Source organism: Sardina pilchardus, chromosome 17 (assembly GCF_963854185.1).
Source record: "Sardina pilchardus chromosome 17, fSarPil1.1, whole genome shotgun sequence".
Taxonomy (NCBI): Eukaryota; Metazoa; Chordata; class Actinopteri; order Clupeiformes; family Clupeidae; genus Sardina; species Sardina pilchardus.
In genome coordinates, this window is record NC_085010.1 from 1,510,113 (window position 1) to 1,528,532 (window position 18,420).

The 18,420-nt window shown below is 41.7% G+C and overlaps 1 protein-coding gene across 1 annotated transcript in view; it reads right to left on the reverse strand.

Annotated features, from left to right (window-relative positions):
• LOC134061738 (sodium- and chloride-dependent GABA transporter 2-like) overlaps positions 1 to 18,420 on the reverse strand; it is a 36,324-nt gene continuing 17,904 nt past the window's right edge. The window contains exons 13-16 of the mRNA XM_062517495.1: positions 16,727 to 16,829; positions 8,422 to 8,522; positions 1,688 to 1,813; positions 1 to 1,474 (exon numbers count right to left, since the gene is read on the reverse strand). Of these exons, the coding sequence (XP_062373479.1) occupies positions 1,331 to 1,474; positions 1,688 to 1,813; positions 8,422 to 8,522; positions 16,727 to 16,829 (474 nt within the window). The 3' untranslated portion in view covers positions 1 to 1,330. The remainder of the gene's footprint in view (positions 1,475 to 1,687; positions 1,814 to 8,421; positions 8,523 to 16,726; positions 16,830 to 18,420) is intronic.

Consider the following 18,420-nt stretch of genomic DNA (forward strand, 5'->3'; position numbering starts at 1 on the left):
GTATTGTAGCTATATGCCCACTGTGATTGGCTCGTTGCGTTCGGGGGCGTGGTTTAGCCATAGGTCTATGCCCGTATGAAAACTCAGCAACCAATCAAATCGCCCAGTTGGCTTTGTCCAAATATTGATAGATGAGCAATGGGGCCTAGTCATTCACATGACCTGAGCATGCTTTGATTTTGTTTACGACAAAGAGAAACTAGAATTTTAGATGTTTAGCATCTGTTGCGCATGATGTTAATAGTGCAATATATAACCTTAACAGAAAACAGAAACAGTAAATAGTGATTAAGCATTTGTCAAGAAGGATGTTTTGGCTGCTCTCTCTGGAGTATTCACGGTACCATTACGGCGCCATCACTGCAGTTCATTCTATCAAAAAGATTGCACTTAAGTCGATGGAATTGAACATTTGACCTGTTTTCAAGTTTTCCTTTTTTACTCTGAATCCTTTACTGTGGTACAGAGCCCTGGAGGTGACATGAAGGGGGGAAAAAAACCTGAGAAAAGGTATGTACTGTGGACAAACACTGACTAGATTTGCGAGATCTTGAGTTTGGCTTTGCGAGATCTCGAGTTTCTTTTGCGAGATCTTGACTTTGTTTTGCGAGATCCCGAGTTTCTTTGCGAGATATCGAGTTTATTTTGCGACATCTTGACTTTCTTTTGCGAGATATTGAGTTTGTTTTGCGTGATCTCGCAAATCCATCAATGCCTATGATTACCGCTAGAAATGTTCCGGAGAGTGTTAGCTACTGGAGTTAGGTTACAGTTTATAATTTTGTAAGCAAAACAGGCTGTGCACATTAATGCAGGACAGGCTGTCATGTCCGTGTCGGTGAAATCACTGAAAGAGATTTCCGTTGTAGCTTAGGCTACATTACGTTTGTTAGGGATGGATCGACAAATTATTTAGTAGCCTGCCAGGACACAGAAGGTTATAGTAAAAGTAGTTTGTCATTTTCTGCAGTACTTCACCTTTTTTGAAGTGGTTCATAATTCATGCATAATTCACTAGTGGACAAAGGCTTGGCCTCGGGCATCACACAGGGACTCCCCAGCACCCCCTTATGTCACTGAGGGCCCTTGTGGGGCTATATGCCCACCAATATTCATGCACCCCAGTCTTTTGGTGTCCTGGGAATTGTTGACACAAAATTACTGATGAAAAAAAAAAAAAAAGAAATCTGTAATCCTTCCAGAAATCCTTCCACTTTGGTTGCTCGGGCCCTAATCACTTTCCTGGCATGATATGAAATGATAACAGATATGGACGTAAAGTATCAAGGTTTGCTCAGCTTGAAGAAGAGTAGGCTTGTCATCAACATCTTCAGATTCTGTTGGTTGTAAAGGCATAGGACATTGCTTGGGGTTTTTGCCAACCATTGATGACTAAACCAAAGAGTGTAAGCCGAGCTTTGTGTGGTCTTATCTGCCGCAAGTCACTGGATGGTGTGAGTTGGTCTTCAGAAGTCTGGAACATAATAGTGTATGGAAAGAGGTACTAATAGTATCAGGTAAATACAAACATTCTTTTGGAATAAAATAATAGTTGAAAATGAAAAACTAAATTCCTAATGTCAAACAATGGCACATGGTGACGTTCAGGGAATTCATGAGCTTTTGGCATGTATTATAAACCCCTTTAACAACAATGTTAGGAGTACAAATGGTGCACATGACTCACCTTTAAAAGAGCCACTAAGATGAAGGCTGGGATGCAAAGCATGGGAGTAAGCATGAGGATGTAAGCCAAACCACGACCCCATGGCAAAGACACTGACGTTGTTACCATATTATAGCAAAGAGTGGCCTAAATGAACAAAGAGGAATTGAGTATCATTATGTGATCATCATTAAAGTACTAGTAATAATAATAACAAATTAGCAGGCTATTTTTTGTAATTACAAATGAGATAAAGAGGCATTACTTGTATCAAATATGCTTTCCTGACATCCATAAGGCATTAAAAAAAAAAAAAAAAAAAAAAGATTCCGGTTGCCGACCGATCCTGTGAATTTATGTGCGACCCAAATTAATATTATGAGCTTGAGGAATCCTCCCGAAAATTTTTGCCACTTAGCAATTCTGCTCAGTCGGTTGTTCACATAGACAATCGTTGTCGTCACTTAAGGCACTGATAACGAAGGCACTTCACCAGTAGGTGGCAGGAACATGCATAGCAGCACAGTAGGCCTACTGACGTGAAGGAGAGTAGCTTAACCATTGTTATCCCTCATTCAAGCTACCATCTTTAATTCGTAGCGTTCACAATGACAGACATGTGCAATGTATCGTTAATTTGTACGTGCAACAATACAACGCCTACCAAAATTGTGCGGTCAGGAAAGTTCTTGAAGAGGTCAAAAGCTGCCAATGCACATTTACAGTATAGCTGCTGCTGGCAAAAATGACTGAGCCGACATCTGGACAAAGCTTGCCAGCGATGTCGTAGGCCTATCTGCGGCCAATCAGCAGCTTGGTTCCCTTGTCAGTGGCGTCATGTCTTTATTTCAATTCAAATATTTAGCGTTTACATGCGCCCCAGAGCCAGAATCGCGCCGTTAGCAGGCCTCCATCTGCTTTCGATGCACTGTTTCGTGCCCAGCAACTAACACATTTGCCCCTCCCGAAAACTGCACTGAATAAGAAGGAAGAGTTCACTAACAACATCCTGGACATGCTGCGGGCCCAGGGAGTGGGCTTTTCAATTCCAGAGAGCACGAACCAAGGCTCATATCTGCTGACGGTAAGTGAACTATAGGCTATTACAGTAGCCTTATTTATGGTATCTATATCATGAGCATGTGCATGCATACACACTATATTAATCGTTTTATTACTGATACTATTATTTATTTTGTTATAGATAATATAGATTTAGATTTATTGAATATAACTGTTTCTTGTATTCTATTCAGTCCACTTTTTGTGTATACTGTATTTAGAAAATAGTTAAATTAAAATATTTAGTAACTTTAATATTAAACTAGAAAATGTAATTCCATGGAAGGAATTACCATTGTATGTAAATGCAAAAAGGTTGCTAGCTGTGTTAAAAAGACAACTAGGCTAAACTGAAGAATAGATAAATAACAATTACCCAATTACAATTCCAACTTGGAAAGTCACATTTAAAAAGTGATTTATGAAAATGCATCAAAATTGTGGATATAGGCTATTTTGGAAAATAACTCTTCATTTATTAGAATTTAAAAAACTGAAATGAAGTTGCCAACTTCAAACGAGTTGCAAGAGCTGATGTAAGTAGCCTACAGTGAAACGGCTGGTAGGATAACTCAGTGTTTCTCAACCGGGGTGCCGCGGCACCCTGGGGTGCCGTGAGGCCTCCTCAGGGGTGCCGCAGAAACGTGTCTGACTAGGCTAATCAAATTAAGGGAAAAAAGGGCATAATTTCGGAATCTTTCCTCTAGCTTTATCACGCAGATAAGTAAATTGCGGACACATCAGAGAAAATAGATATTTTTTTCTAACCCTGAAGCTGCAATCCGTAGCCTGTATGACGTCTATAAATTGGTTACTTTTGTTTACTGCGTGCGATATCTAATGAGTTGTCAAGTCATAGCGTTATTGTGTAGCGGTTAATTAGCAACATGGCCAGGTTTTTGAAAACAATATCTGAACATGTGCCCTCAACGTCATCCTCTCTTCATCGTGTGGTTATTCAGTGAAGGAGGTAGAGACCGTCAGCAAGGACTTTGTTTTGCTGGGCAGATATTGACAAATGCGGCCGCGCTGTCTGCTGTGCATGCGGAAGAGTGTACTGTAGTTTTTACACCGGGAGTATGGAGGAGGCTATAACCTTGCTGCATTACCAGCAGCGTGTTAGAAAGATGCAAAACTGTTAAGTGGCATTAGGGCGCTTTATACACGTAATAGCCTACTTTCCTCGATCATCACTGACAAGTGCAGAATTTTTACGCGATTGCATTCACATGCTGTGGTGGCAACATTACGGCCAAATTACTAGGTCAGCAGTAGGAAAAGTTCCGGTAGCAGATATACGGACATAAGAATTCAGACAGCACAAAAAAAAAAAAGTAAAAAGTCTGTGGCGTGAACATTGCGAAAAACACGTCTGTCTGAAAACGGCTTGAGAAACGTCAGTATGATGACAATTATGCTACCTCACGTTCGGATTCAAGTACAGAGAGCGTCCTAGAGCTGTGGACCAGGAGCTAGTGTGTCTGTCATTCATTCCTGCGAGAATAGAGCAGCTGTATTCATCCTTGCAGGCCCAAGTCTCTCACTGAGTGTAAGTACTGTAAGTCACACTCCTGTGTGTGTGTGTGTGTGTGTGTGTGTGTGCGCGCGCGCGCGCCTGCCTATGAGTTTTTTTTTAAAAGTTTGGGGTGCCTTGAGATTTTTCAATCATGTAAAGGGTGCCGCGACTGAAAAAAGGTTGAGAAACACTGGGATAACTTACATAGCCTTCATAACTACACTAAGGCAGGTTAAAAGTAGGCTATAGACACCATTGGAATACGGAAAACAATCTCAAACAACGCCAATCAACGATGATGCAGCAACAGGTAGGATATCTAGCAAATGTAACGTTAGCTTACAGTAGGATATTTTATGTGGGCTACACATATTACAGGATGAGCTAGTATGTTCTTCGAAACCGTTTCCAGGTGTGTCAGTGTGATTGTCCCAATAGGAATGTACAATAAGCGACTAGTAGGCCTGTCTATCAGGTTGGACTTCACTTAAAACGCTGCTCTGTCGAGATGGCTAAAAGCCCTTGTGTAAGCCCTGTTCGCCTTGCAGCCTACCCCGACGTTAAACGTTAGCCTGGAGCAAGTTTGGTTGTCGTTAGCTAAATACAGTGTTTACGTTGACGTTAGGTTAGATTGTCTTTAGCTGTTGATAACGTTACCGAGAGCAAACCGGTTAGGCTACTGTAACGATATAAACAAATCAAGTAAGGAGTAGCCTAACAGGAGACAAGACGATAACGTCCTGGTTTACAGCAGCTGCAGCTGTTACAGCTTAGACGTAACATAACATTCACGTAGCCTGGTTCAGCGCCGCAGCGGTGGCATGGCTTTGGATCAGAGATCCTTGATTACTGACAGCTGCGCACTGACGTAACAATTAATCTTTGCAGCCAAAGGGTCTCAATGTAAACTCTATGGGAATTTTAATTTCTTTTATCGTAAATATCTCAAAAAGTATAAAGTTCACACATTTGAAAAATCATAGAACAAATCTACCTTACAAGACCTATGTAGGAGTGTTTGAATGACGTCAAACGGTTCAGTGGTTTTAGAGCCTTTGATCGTTGATTTTGGTTGGAAGATATAATAATAAGAAGAAGAACAGTGATAACAGTACATTGCATTTACATGCAATGTAATTAACTGACACCATTTTCTATTTATATATGTTTTAGACGCTAACAAATTCCTTTGGTACATCACAAATCAGCATACTGTGATACGTGATGCGTCTCACCACGAAAGATGTGTGATTCCTGTTCCATCATACTGGAGCTTTGAAGGATACAATGAAGTGAAGAAAAAGAAAGTTAAGGAGCAACCCATGTGTGCTGCCATTCTGAACAGTCACTCCCAAGTCCTGTTGTCTTTGTGTGACCGACCATACATGTCCTCAACGAATGCTTGGAGAGTACTGAAGGAATACATTTTCAGTCAAGCCACCTGCCTTCAGAACCATGCTGGGTACCTGGAAAGGAAGGGAAATGCTACACATGCAAATCACAGTCTAGTACACCTGTCAGAGTTCTAAGTGAGAACATTTCCGTGGCAGACCACACAAGCTTACAAGAGGTGGCTACAAGGTTCCAGTTGCTGGACAATGTTATGTGTCAGACAGTTACTCTAACGCCTGTACTCCTGGATGAGACAGAACACCTGAAGGAACCGTTTGCAAGTTCATGGCACAGATATGATTTTATCAACAGAATCCAGCTGTCTGTACCTGTCCATGTGCTGAAATACCAACCTGGGGGCACCAAGACTGGCATCATCTTTTTGTGGAAAGTGGAAAGGACCAGAACACAGGATGAGCAGCTTACCCAGACCACTCGAGTTGTCAGTTCTCTGCAGCCAGCTCTTCCCAAGTACTACACCAGGTGCATTAAGAATGAATTCAAGAGGAGGGTAGCAAACATAGCAAGGGTGACACCAAGCATTGTAGAAGCTATCTATCAGGAAATCTCCCTTGATTCTTCAGCTCCATCGAATCCTCTCATGAACCAGCGCATCCAAGTGGCTCTCCAAGGAGAGCCTGGCATTATTGTTGACCTGCACACCCTTAATAGTGGTCGTCCTGGTGACAACTTTGAGGAATTCTTCTCTAAGATGGAAGAAGCAGTCAATGAAGTCACTGCAGCAGATGATCGGAGACATGGCACTGCCCACCTTTCACAGTGGTTGTCGCTGGAGGATCTCATAGAACAGGTTAAGTCAAAATGTCCTGAAGGAACCAGGGTGCCCAGCAAAGCCCTTGCGAGATTGCAGTTTGCACCACAGAATCCCTACACCTGGCGGCCTTGAACTTCACTTCATGCTTTGAACGAAGCATCTCACCCTGATGCACACTTCTGTGCTGCACTTTTCAAGTTCTTGTGTTTACGCAGGTATGAGCTGTGTTCAGAGACATTTGTCTTGTTCATCGACGATAAGGCCAAGCAAGATCCCGGTTGGAGAACCAGGGGAGCCTGTGTCTATTAGTGTCCGTGGTCGCCACTCAATCACGCCTTCAACTAGCCAACTGGCAGCAATGGACCATGATATTACGAGCAAGGGATCCATCACATCCACAGTATTCATGCAACCCAATTTTCCTAGTCAGCCAGAGGGTTCATGGTACAGTGGCAAGGTAAAGATTGTGGTGCAGGAGTCCTCCGTCTTCCAAAAATCTACAGCATACAGAAATGCAGCAGCAACAGTAAGGCTGGCACAGGAAAACCCTGCAGGATGGAAACCGATCCATGTGACATACAGTGATGGTGGAACGGAGAATCGCAGCCTACTGGTAAAAGTTCAGCTCAGTCTGATAGCAATATTTAGGATGCTACAACTGGACATGGTCATTGCCTGCAGGGTAGCTCCAGGCCAGAGCTGGCAGAACCCAGTAGAGAGGGTGATGGCTATACTAAACATCGCCCTGCAGAACTGTGCTTTTAGAAATCTAGAGGCACCCTAGCGGCCAAAAATATCTTTGCCTAGCGGGATGGTCTAGGGTCGCACTGTTGAGGCCAAGCCTGCGCTAGGCTCGAGTTCAGCCTAGCCAATCAGAACGCTCTATCTGTGTACGGAGTCCTTGAGCCCGCCTTAGCTCACCTTCGGCTTCCGATAAGACGCCAGGGGGCTGGACCATGCGTCCTCGTTCAAAGAGTTGGGTTTGAGACCGTATCGCACAACCATAGAGAAAAACAAAAGATGGATGAGGCTAACGAAGCGCGCTCGTTTGAATCGGCTTTGGAAGAGTTAGAAGGGCTTTTCTTTGAAGTTTGAGCAGAAAGAAGCACTCAAGTCATTCGTTTTAAAGAAGGATGTATTTGCCGTTTTGCCGACCGGCTAAGATTGGTCAGAAATGCTGGCGGCGTATTACGTGCAGAGGCAGTTTGAAAGACAACTGGTCATCCCACCCACAGGCTTCAACTCTGTGAATGGTCCGACCCCAGACTATACATTTCTGTGTAGTTTGGCTAACCAGGCTACTTAGGAGAGGTAGAGGACATGGAAAATGTGCTGAAGAGGTGCAATTCCATGGCAGAGATCAGAAAAGCTGCAGAGAAACACCCACAGCTTGCGGAGGCTTGGACCACTTCAGTTGCGCCTGTGCTGGACACGGTGGCAGGGCGCTACAGTCGGCTGAAGTTGAAGGGAGAGCCAATCAGAATCATAGATGCAGTCACTGATGCAGAGGAAGTCATCAGCAAGGTCATCACCATGCTCTTCCCAGCCATCAATCCGGCAACAGTGACAAAGCATCAAGCTGACAAGGATCCAGCCTTCAGTGAGTGGGTGGAGAAACACTGCCGGCAACGCCAGTATCTGTTTCAGGTAGATCTTATTTCTTGTGTTTAAGCGAAACACATAAATGGATCCGGAATCCCGACGGCTACGGATCACTCCCAAAATGTAATCGTTTCTTCCTTGACGTCTGACCTTCCCTGAAAATCCATCCATTACTTTTTAAGTTATCTTGCTAACAGACAGACAGACAGACAGACAGACAGACAGACAGACAGACAAGCAAACAAACAAACAAACAAACAAACAAACAAACAAACAACAGACAGACAAACAAACACCAGTCCCTGATGAAAACATAACCTCCTTGGCGGAGGTAAAAATACTCACAAAGATTAACAATACATTTCAATGTGAAAAGAATAGAATGTAATAAAAAAGGGGATCACTTACCCCACATATCAATGGTGTGATAAACAGCCAACAGTACTTAAGGACAGGAAATGGTGGATACCCAATCATGTCTTCGATATTGTCATAGAAACGATCTGCACCTACAAACAGCATATACTTCAGTTTATTACATGGCTCTTCAGAGTGCTGCAGAAAGTTCCAATCACATGAATGGGCTTTCCCAACATTTGGAGGTCCGTTAAATCTATTTATTCCACAGCATGTTTGAATTGACCCTTCCAAAGCCAAGTCCGAAAACCGCCACAGGCCAGTCGTGGCTTAGCAACCCTTAACTAGGCAAGCGAGGCCTGGCAAGCTTTCAAGTTTTTGCCATGTTAACCTATGGAGACTGCACAGCTTGTGGGCCATTAATGGCATTTATTTGGATGTGTAGTGCCCCCAAACATGTAAGATGAGAAAATGAGAAATCCCATTAAAGTCAATGGAGCGTTCTACTTACATTAACCAAACATCTCAAAGTTTAACGCTATTGAGCTACCAATACCTATTATTAGTGTGTTTGTAGTGACAGACACATAAAATGTTTTATGTTGTTTGATTTGGTGTTGATTGTGTGTCTCAATAGCACATTAATGATCGTGGTTGACACATAGTTTTACCTAAAATATTATGAGACGAGTTTACAAATACTAATACTCATTTTAACCTACAATTTTGACTTTAACCGTGCACATTAACAGAAAGTGAGTTATTTAGGTTTTCATAAGAAGATGCCTCTCAGTTACGATCCTTCCTCATCCGTGCCTTCATGTCGCCCGTTACACACACAGAACCACATTCAAGCACACACACATTAACACACGCGCAAGCTTCCCAGAGAGTTACGCACACACACACCCTCCCCCTTGCCCCTTCTGCCTCTACCCTCCCGCTTTCTCTTTCTGTCTCTCTCTCTCTATCTTAGCCCCATGCCCCCCCCCCCCTCATTTGCATGCCTCTACCCCCCACACACTCTCTCACCCATCCCCAATGCCTCTCTGGTGGTGGTAAGGAGGTCAACAGATGATAACCCAACTTGAGGATGAGAGAAGGCACCACAATCCTGCAACTTATTTGCAATGTGTGTGTGTGACAACACCTTGGTCATAGATCTTAAACTTTCCTTAATATTAGACAATGATTAAAAAAGGCTTAAGCACACTCTGTTGTGTTGTCTGTTGTGGTTGACACATACTGTACATTCACAAAAATGAACCAAATTTGGTGGGCTTGTGTGTTATTGCTATCTCTAGTCAGAGACTGCGTTTACATGCACTTTAGTATCCCGGTTACGATCAGGGTTTTGAAGTATCCCAGTTTTGTATTTGCACATGTAAACATCATACCCCGATTTCGGAACCCCGGATAAGCCCTTATCCCGGTTACGAGTATTCCGGTTATGCTAAGTGATGTGCTCCCAGAGAAACCGGAATACTGTGCCATGTATACACCTTATCCCGGTTTCTGACAGCAGCCGACTATACACTAATCCAGCGAAACACGGAAGTAACACAAAATCGCCATTACTGCGTGACTGGCTGCTAAGAAATTAGCCCGTTGGTTCCATAGGCGGCTGTTGCAGAGGTTAGCTGTCATTAATACACCTCTTAATACCTTATGTTGTTAATAAATTACCTTCATTGGTACGTTTTGGCACAGTCTGACATCATTGATCCAATGTTCCCTTTCACCTGACATTTTCTTTCATGAGCGGGATCTCTTGTGAGACATTCTCTGACAGGATGCTTTCGTTGAAAAGCACAGGCAAGTGTCACTCGTCACACTCGCAGGCACGCAGTAATGGCGATATTCAAGATGGCAGCGCCCATAAAGTTCGCGCTGGATTAGTGTATATGCACAGGCGCGGTCTCAGAAGTAACTCAACGATAAGACCAACGTAAACACAAGCGGTACAATTTAAAATGGCAGCAGCAAAGTCATCGCATTACTGGACAGATGAGGAGACAGACTTCTGCGTCTCAGTGATGTCTGAGCTAAATATAGTAAGGAGTTTAGATGGGAAGAAGCACCGCAACGCTGATTTGTTTCGTTTTGTAGCGAACAGATTAAAGGACCCCAGCAAACAATTAACGTTCTGCTAACTTTCACTAACGTTAGCTTTTGGTTCCCCTATGGTTCGTTTTTCAGCAACCTACTAATAACGTTTAGAGAACGTTATCTCCAGGTTGTCAAAACAAATAACGTTCCCCTAACGTTTTTACAACTAAAGAAAAAAACGTTATATTCTGGTTGAATCCCAGCAAGCAAATAACGTTAGCCGCTGGTTCTCCTGTGGTTAGTTTATCAGTAACCTTCTAATACCCTGGAGAGAACGTTAGCTCCAGGTTATCAAAGTTTCCCGAACGTTATTACAACTAAAGAAAAAAACGTTATATTCTGGTTGCATTTCTCTTTTCACACAACGTTGCTACTTAGTTGTTTTTAGGTATTTTATTTGTATAACCATATCGGTATTCTCTGGTTATGTGCGTGGGGTTGATTGATGAAAATCGCCCCAGAGTTTCTATGGCCAGCAGCCATACTGCAAAGTCGGAATAATTTGTTGCAAAATCGACATATAGCCCTATTCTATTCTTTCCCCCTCTGTTGGATTGATATTCGGCCGACCAGAGCCAGCCCATCAGCTAAAGGGGCCAGCGAAGCTAGGTTGAGAAACTTCCATCTCGGGTCCGTGAGTTCTGGGGTGTTGGTGTTTTAGCAGACTCAACCTCGCTAACTTTAAGACATTTGGATAACACAGAGATAAAGTTACTCACGTAGGCTGGCTGTATGGTATCGATCACATTCTTCACATCTCCATGCACTTGTTCCATTAAGTCCAACAGGCTTTTAAAAAACACTGTACAGGGTAAACCGGGTGGAAGAGCTAGCTAGCCATAGTCCCAGGCAGGCACACAACGATTTCATGCTAACTAATCTGACGAATAGTTTTGGATTAATCCATAATCGATTAGAGTGGCACCTGAAATGCATTCATGTTTTTAAAGCTTTATTTGTTATGAAAATATGATGATGAGGACTCCAATGAATTCTTCCTCAAACGTTGAGACTGCATCTTAAACAGCACAATGTTCCCGGGGGAGAATTGTTTTATTAACACGTAGTCCAAGTTATAGCATGTTACTGTGCTGTTCACTCAGCCTATCCCACAATTCCCAGTCCCAATTTAAAACAAAATAAACCAAAATCCATCATAATTCTGGACCGAGGACTTTTAATGGCATACGATGCAATAAAAACAGCCTGTTTTGAATGTTGAAACAGTGTGCTCTGCTTATGTTTTGATCTGACTAATCGTTTATTATAGGAAAAGACACCGTAGACAAGAAAGTATTAGACCTAACTGCATTTAAATACTTAGCTGACACTAAGATAGTAACAAGCCGTATTCGTCGCAGTTCAGCAAGCAGCTAATGGTAAGTGAATTTGCATGCGTGTGGTAGCCTACAATGTCATCAGAGATGTTCGCTCTCCCAGGTTGCAGATAGGCTGTCGCCGCAGACGGCAAGTGTAGGAGCCATGCCTCGATGTCACGATAATTCTACATATTTTTTCCCCCTTTACACTTTGTTGCTGGGAGGTTAGGGGAACGTTAATGCAACCAAATATAGTAAAGTTCCCTAAAGGGTAGGAGAACGTTCTGCTAACCAAAATAAACAACCAGAAAAAAACGTTGTGTTTTCGTCAAGAAAACTTTCCTGGGGAACCTTGTGGCAACTTTCGCAACTTTCAGGCAACGTTTTCCTAACCAGGAAAAAAACGTTCTAAAAACGTTCTTCTAACCAGAAATTGTTAGCTGGGACACCGGTTTCCCCCTCAGGACAGTAGAACAAGTCCGCTCTAGGTGGAAAACGTTAAAAAAGCAATACTATATGGCCAAAAGCCAAAATCGAACCAGTGACTCCGACCCTGCTACGTTCAAATACTTAAAGGCCATAGATGAAATGCTGGGCCATCGTCCCCTGGCCACTTCTGAGGACGGTGGCATCGACGTTGGCTTCCATCATCAAGATGACACAAACCCAGGTAATTAATGTTAGATAGTTCTAACAGTTAGGACGGTCTCATTTGCGACCGCTAACGAACGCTAACGTTAATCATCATGTTGGTTCATAGTTGTGACACTATCACATATAATCAATTCGTAATACAGAACATAAAAGATTAGTTTAGGTTGTCTATTTACATCTTGATTACTTAATGCTGTGTCACCTAAAAGGCTGTTCTGATACTTATGTTACAATATCAATAGATTTCGATGTTGAGACGGTTGAGGTGGATGTTGCTGAGGACACCACAGTTCAGCCTGCAGGTGATGGACTCCCATCATCAACATCTGTAGGCCTACCACAATCGACAGCAGAGGGATCCTCAACAACACAAGGTAACCAGGAGGCAGGAAAATTCAGTAGTTAGATATCTTAGACTTAGATACTAAATATTGCTAGTAATATGGAATAATTGTCTAAAAACAATTATTAGTAGTGATAATCTATCTAAAGTTGTGCTTGTATAAATGCTTCCAGAAAGGCCAAGGCGGAGGCGACCCCAAATGGCTTTTATTTATTGACAGCAACTTGCCAGGTCATTTATAGACGAAATAATGACTGAACCTTGGGGTACTCCTAGGTTATTCTCACAAGCCTAGATAGCCATAGATTTTATATTTGAACATTGTTGTCTTGAGGGAAGACAAGATTCCATCCAATTCAGGGAGGTCTGAGATTTGTTTTGAACCATGTTAACCATGCAAATCTTTTTGCTCTTTTTCACAAATTTTTGCCAGAGTTTTTGCTGGAGAGCCAAAAGGAAACTTCAGCATGGTCTTCCCCACCTCATTCTGTATCTGTGAGTAGTTTGACTTGAAATAGTTTCATAATAACTAATAGTAAAGGCAAAATACTCCCAACTAGTGGGTATTTGTCATTTACTAGAGAAATACCAAACACTCAAGTTTGTTAATAGTTAATAGCAAGGCACACAAAGTGTTTAACTATTTGAGTAGTGTGCCTTTCTGTCTTCACTAATTAACCAGTGAACATCTTGCCTCGCTATTTCAGAAACAGCTTGAACTGGTTAACTAGTAAGCACTTTGGGCTTCACAGTTAACTAGTAAGACTAGTAAGACTCAAGTAAGTATTTTTTTTTAATTGTTTGGCACAGAAACATTTTTTTGAAATAATGGTAGTTGGTTAACAACGTAGTTTTTTATTATATAACTATAAGATGAAAATATTTTCTGTTTGAAAACTATGCATGGACACAAGGTGCACATTATTTATTTGAAATACACCTTTCTCGTAAATGGGATTTCATTCAAAGCTTGCCCATCAGTCCAGATAATGCAGCAGAGTGCACACCTTCCTCCCCATCCAAAGATGAGGATGAAATAGATTGGCTATTAAAAGTACATTATGCAGGTATAGGTTAGGGCTTTCACCAACTAGTCGACTAGTCAACTATGACAACCACTAGGTCAGCACTGTAGGCGCTAGATGACTAGTCTCTAGAGAATTTATCGCACAATGTTTCTGGCTATTCCAGTCACCAGTAGGCCTACTCCAAGTGGCGAACGTTTTACCCACTGGCAGTGAAGTTGTAACACAGTCACCCGGCAGTGGTCAAGTCTCGATCTCTCCCACATCGATGCCGATTTTTTTTTTTATCGTGACCCAAAAACATGGCAAAGTGGACATTATAAGTGAGTAGGACAATGACAGCGATAAGTAGGCCTGATGCAGGTACACTATAGAGCTCCACAGTCCCGCCCACAGCCTTGTCCGGAAGTAAAAATCCAATACAATTTCTCCATTGACAACTGGAGAATAAGCCATAAAATCGTAACCGTCCATGGTAGACTTAAAACCAGCTACGATGTGACTAAGCAATTATACCGGCTCATATAGATGTCAAAAGTTAACGGGGCATCAACCTTGTTTTTGAGAAAACAATGTTTTATTCACGATTTAACGAGAGAGTACTACACTACCCAACACCCTACCGTGTAAAACTGGTGAAAGCAGAGCCTTTGATTGGTAGAGATCGCCGTTGCCATGGCAATCCCAAACAAACTGTACTCAACTTTTCCCGCGCCTATCGTCCGGCTAGCGTCTCGCTGGAACTTCAAAACTTAAAATGGCTGCAGGGATGTCAGGACCAATGTGTGGTCTTCCGAAAAAGAACAGTTTTCTCATCTTGAAGGTTGAATTTACTCAATGGAAACGGTAGGAAGTAATCATCTTCTTTTCTCAGATTAATATGGAACCATGTTAAACTATTGTTAGGCTGCAAATGTTGGAAATGTGTGTACGTTTGCAAAGCATCATGGGATTTGAGTTCTCTAACTAGGAATTTAAGATTATGTACACAGTCTTGTACCTTTCGCTTTTTTTACATTTTCTGTTCATTTTTTCACTCGAAATTACAAGTTATATGCTTATGAGTCACATCGTAGCTGGTTAGCCTAAGGCATGGTCTAAAACTCTTTATATCCGGATTTTTCCAGAAGTCAATGGGAGAAATGAATGAGAAATTTTCTTCCGGACAAGCACCTCTCTCGGAGGAGGGGCGGGACTGTGGAGCTCTATAGGCTAATGTTTACTACTCTGTTTACCACTCTGTTTTAATTGTTTTAAGTTGGTGTTTTATGGTAGCCTGACCAGCCAGACCCACATCAAGATGTAGGGTCTTGGAACTCACCGTAGGCAGGGCTCAATCGGAGGGGTGGGATAAACAGTTGTCTTTCAAATTCCCTCTCCACGCAATAGGATAACGCTAAACGAATAATCTTCTTGTTTTCAAATAGCAGGATGCGTAACTGTCGCAACTTCTGATCGCATGCCAGTCACCATTATGTTAATCCCGCCCACCGACTCTATACATGCTGTGATTGGTCTGGTGATTCTTCCATTTCTCAGCTCCCTAGCTCTATAGAGCGTTGCTAGACTGTCCCGGCAGCCAAATTAGATTTGCTGCTGCTAGGGGCATCTAGATTTCTAGGCTAGTTTTATGGTGAAACCAGTTCAGTTCGAACACTGTAGATTAGAACTTCAGACATGTGGCAGGGCACCTTTAATAGCTAAAGAGAGGTGCCCACTGAGTCTCTCTTATGGCCTGTACAGACTACATGATTTTTTTGTCTTTCACGACTATCTTTTACGATTGACCATGTCAGACTAGGCGATCAGAGAACCACAAAATCTTGCCGCGTCTTGGCCGCAAGAGTGGGCACATTACAAGATCATCTATCGTAGCTTTCTCGTCGTGTGTCGTCACAGTGTCAGTGTCAACACGGGAGTCGTAGGAGATTCCCCAAAAACTCTGACATGTTAGACTTTTGGTCGTAACGTCGTCGAATGTCATAGACAATAAATCGCGGGTCGTTGAACATGTCACATTACAAGACGCTTCCTCCTTCGAACATCGTTCCCGACTTTGAATATTCGGACACGACGATGGAAATTTGTCGGCCATGACACAATCGTGGCAAAATCGGGCTGAAATGGTGTAGTCAGCACAGGCTATTGGATGGTAATTCTTGAGAATTGCATTTAAAGCTCAGTGAAAACGTCCTCATTTATTGGGCCACTGATTTGAACAACCTCACCATGAGTGTCATTGCACTCCTAGTCACACAAGTCAGTGAAGAGCACGCATTTTCACGTTTGAAATGATTTTTTCTCCATTGAGGTCAACACCATATCACATTTTTGTTGTTTGCTTGACAATAAACGATTAAACAACCAATTCTTCATTTGGGTATACAGAAAAAATGTGTGACATTTGCAAAGAATATATCTAGGCCACTCAACTGGCTAGACATGTTTATGCCATAAGAATACTGTATTGTTACAGAGCACTGTATACATGGAACATTACTAGCATTTTTCATTTGGTTCTAACTGGTTCAAAAACAGTAATTTTAAGGTGTAATGCAAAATCATTAAAATACTGATTCTGCTGGGAATGAATCCAATTAAGTGAGTTTGGCTCTCACTAGTTACAGTAACTAGTACAGAAAAATGTGGTTCACTGGTTAAGTAGTTCACAAAAAGAGCTCACTGGTATATGGCAACAAAGCTTAATCAAGATATCAGAATAAATACTCATTTGGCACATTTTTGAGAATATTTTTGACAGGATGAAATGATGTTGCCATTGCAGAATAGACTTTTTAGCCCCATAATCATTGCTTAATTTGTATTGTCAAATAGCTGCATATGGACATTTTAATCATATTTCTTTTTATTTAAAGTTGTGTAGTGTGAGAGTTAAGCGAATTTACCATAAATCCATGCGATGACAATGGTCTCAAAGAAGGCAATGAAGAGAAGGCTGTTCCCACTGACGGCATAAAGGTCTACTAAAGTAAAAAGATGGATACCCCCCTGAATAAAAGAGACACACAGAAATAAAGCAAAAAAAGTCAAACCAGAAAACAGTTAAAATGATGTATTATGTTTCAAATGATTGAATATCCAGCCCCTAAAACTCCAATGAAGTAAAGCATCACACTGTAGCACTAATAATGTAACATTGATAGTGAGGATAATGCAGTCCTTAACATTGTCAGTGTGCCCTTGAATGTCTTGGCAACTGGTCCATCCTAGAAGTCTGTGCCTGCCCTGCCCTGTCTTGCCCACCCGTGCCTGCCCTTTAGTTCTGCATAGGTTCCATAATGCAGGAACAGAAGATGTGTTCATAATTCGCTACTTGCACTAAAGTCTCTTAGTACTGTCATTTGACTTCCGGTGGAGCGTTAACTATATTGAAACGGTATCTTCTGTTATATTCTGCTCCTTAAATATTTACTAACACACGGAATATCTTGTTTGCTCAATAATACAAATTTCAACGTGCACAAATCCTTCTTTATCGTAACGTGTTGACTTGCTAGGTGCAACACCCAACCGGGTCCGTGTAGACACTAATTACCATAGCAATAGCTGCAGGTTCTAACACACCAGAAATCAAACGAGCGTATTAGAGCCTTTAGTGCAAGCAGCGAATTATAATGTGCTGAATTCGTTCATTATTAGCAGACATTCTGGTTGAGTGCTGTCCCTCACATGCATACTTGTATAGCTGTATTGTAAACTTTAGCCTGGGTACCATCCTCCAAAGCCTGAAGTCTAACATATGATTAGTACAGTCATTGACAAAAGTGTTGTCACCCCATGCTAAAGTTTACTAAAAGAGGAATATAAAATCATCTTTTGGAAATTGATTTTAATGGCTTATGTAATAAAATGAGGAAAAATCATTTGATTTGCATTGAGTTCAATGAGCATCAAACAGGCTAATAGGCTAACTGAACGAAACTGAACAAAACACCATGCCTATCTCTAGGTATGGTGAAGGGTGTGTGATGATGTGGGTCAATTTTAGTTCTAAAGACCAAGGGAACTTTATCAGGATGCATAGTATCCTGGATCCATGAAATAAGTAGCCTTTAAAAATAAAAAACTGCCTGCCCCTATGTTAACCCTATGTGTTAAATTCCCATAGGGTTACATAGGGGTGACAAGACTTTTGACCCCAGTATTTTGGGAAGAACATTTATTTATTTATGATACATTATTCATTCACATAGAAAATTGGTGTGTCCTTAAAGGTTGGATTTTTCCTCATTTTATTACATAAGCCATTAAAATCAATTTCCAAAAGATGATTTTATATTCCTCTTTTTAGTAAACTTTAGCATGGGGTGACAACACTTTTGTCAATGACTGTATATTTATAAGCTATTGTTATCTTATCTACTGTGAATATTGAATTATATAATCTATAATTGTATGATCAATATCCCATCAGATTCCATATCCTATCAGAAACATCAGAGAAAGTCTGCATGGGTTTGTTTGGTGCAACTAGGGCTTAGTTGGGTAATTTATTTCAATTCTGATCGTGCTGACTGTTAGATGATGCTAGATGTTAGAGGACCATTATTACCTTCATTGCCATATGACAATGTTACCT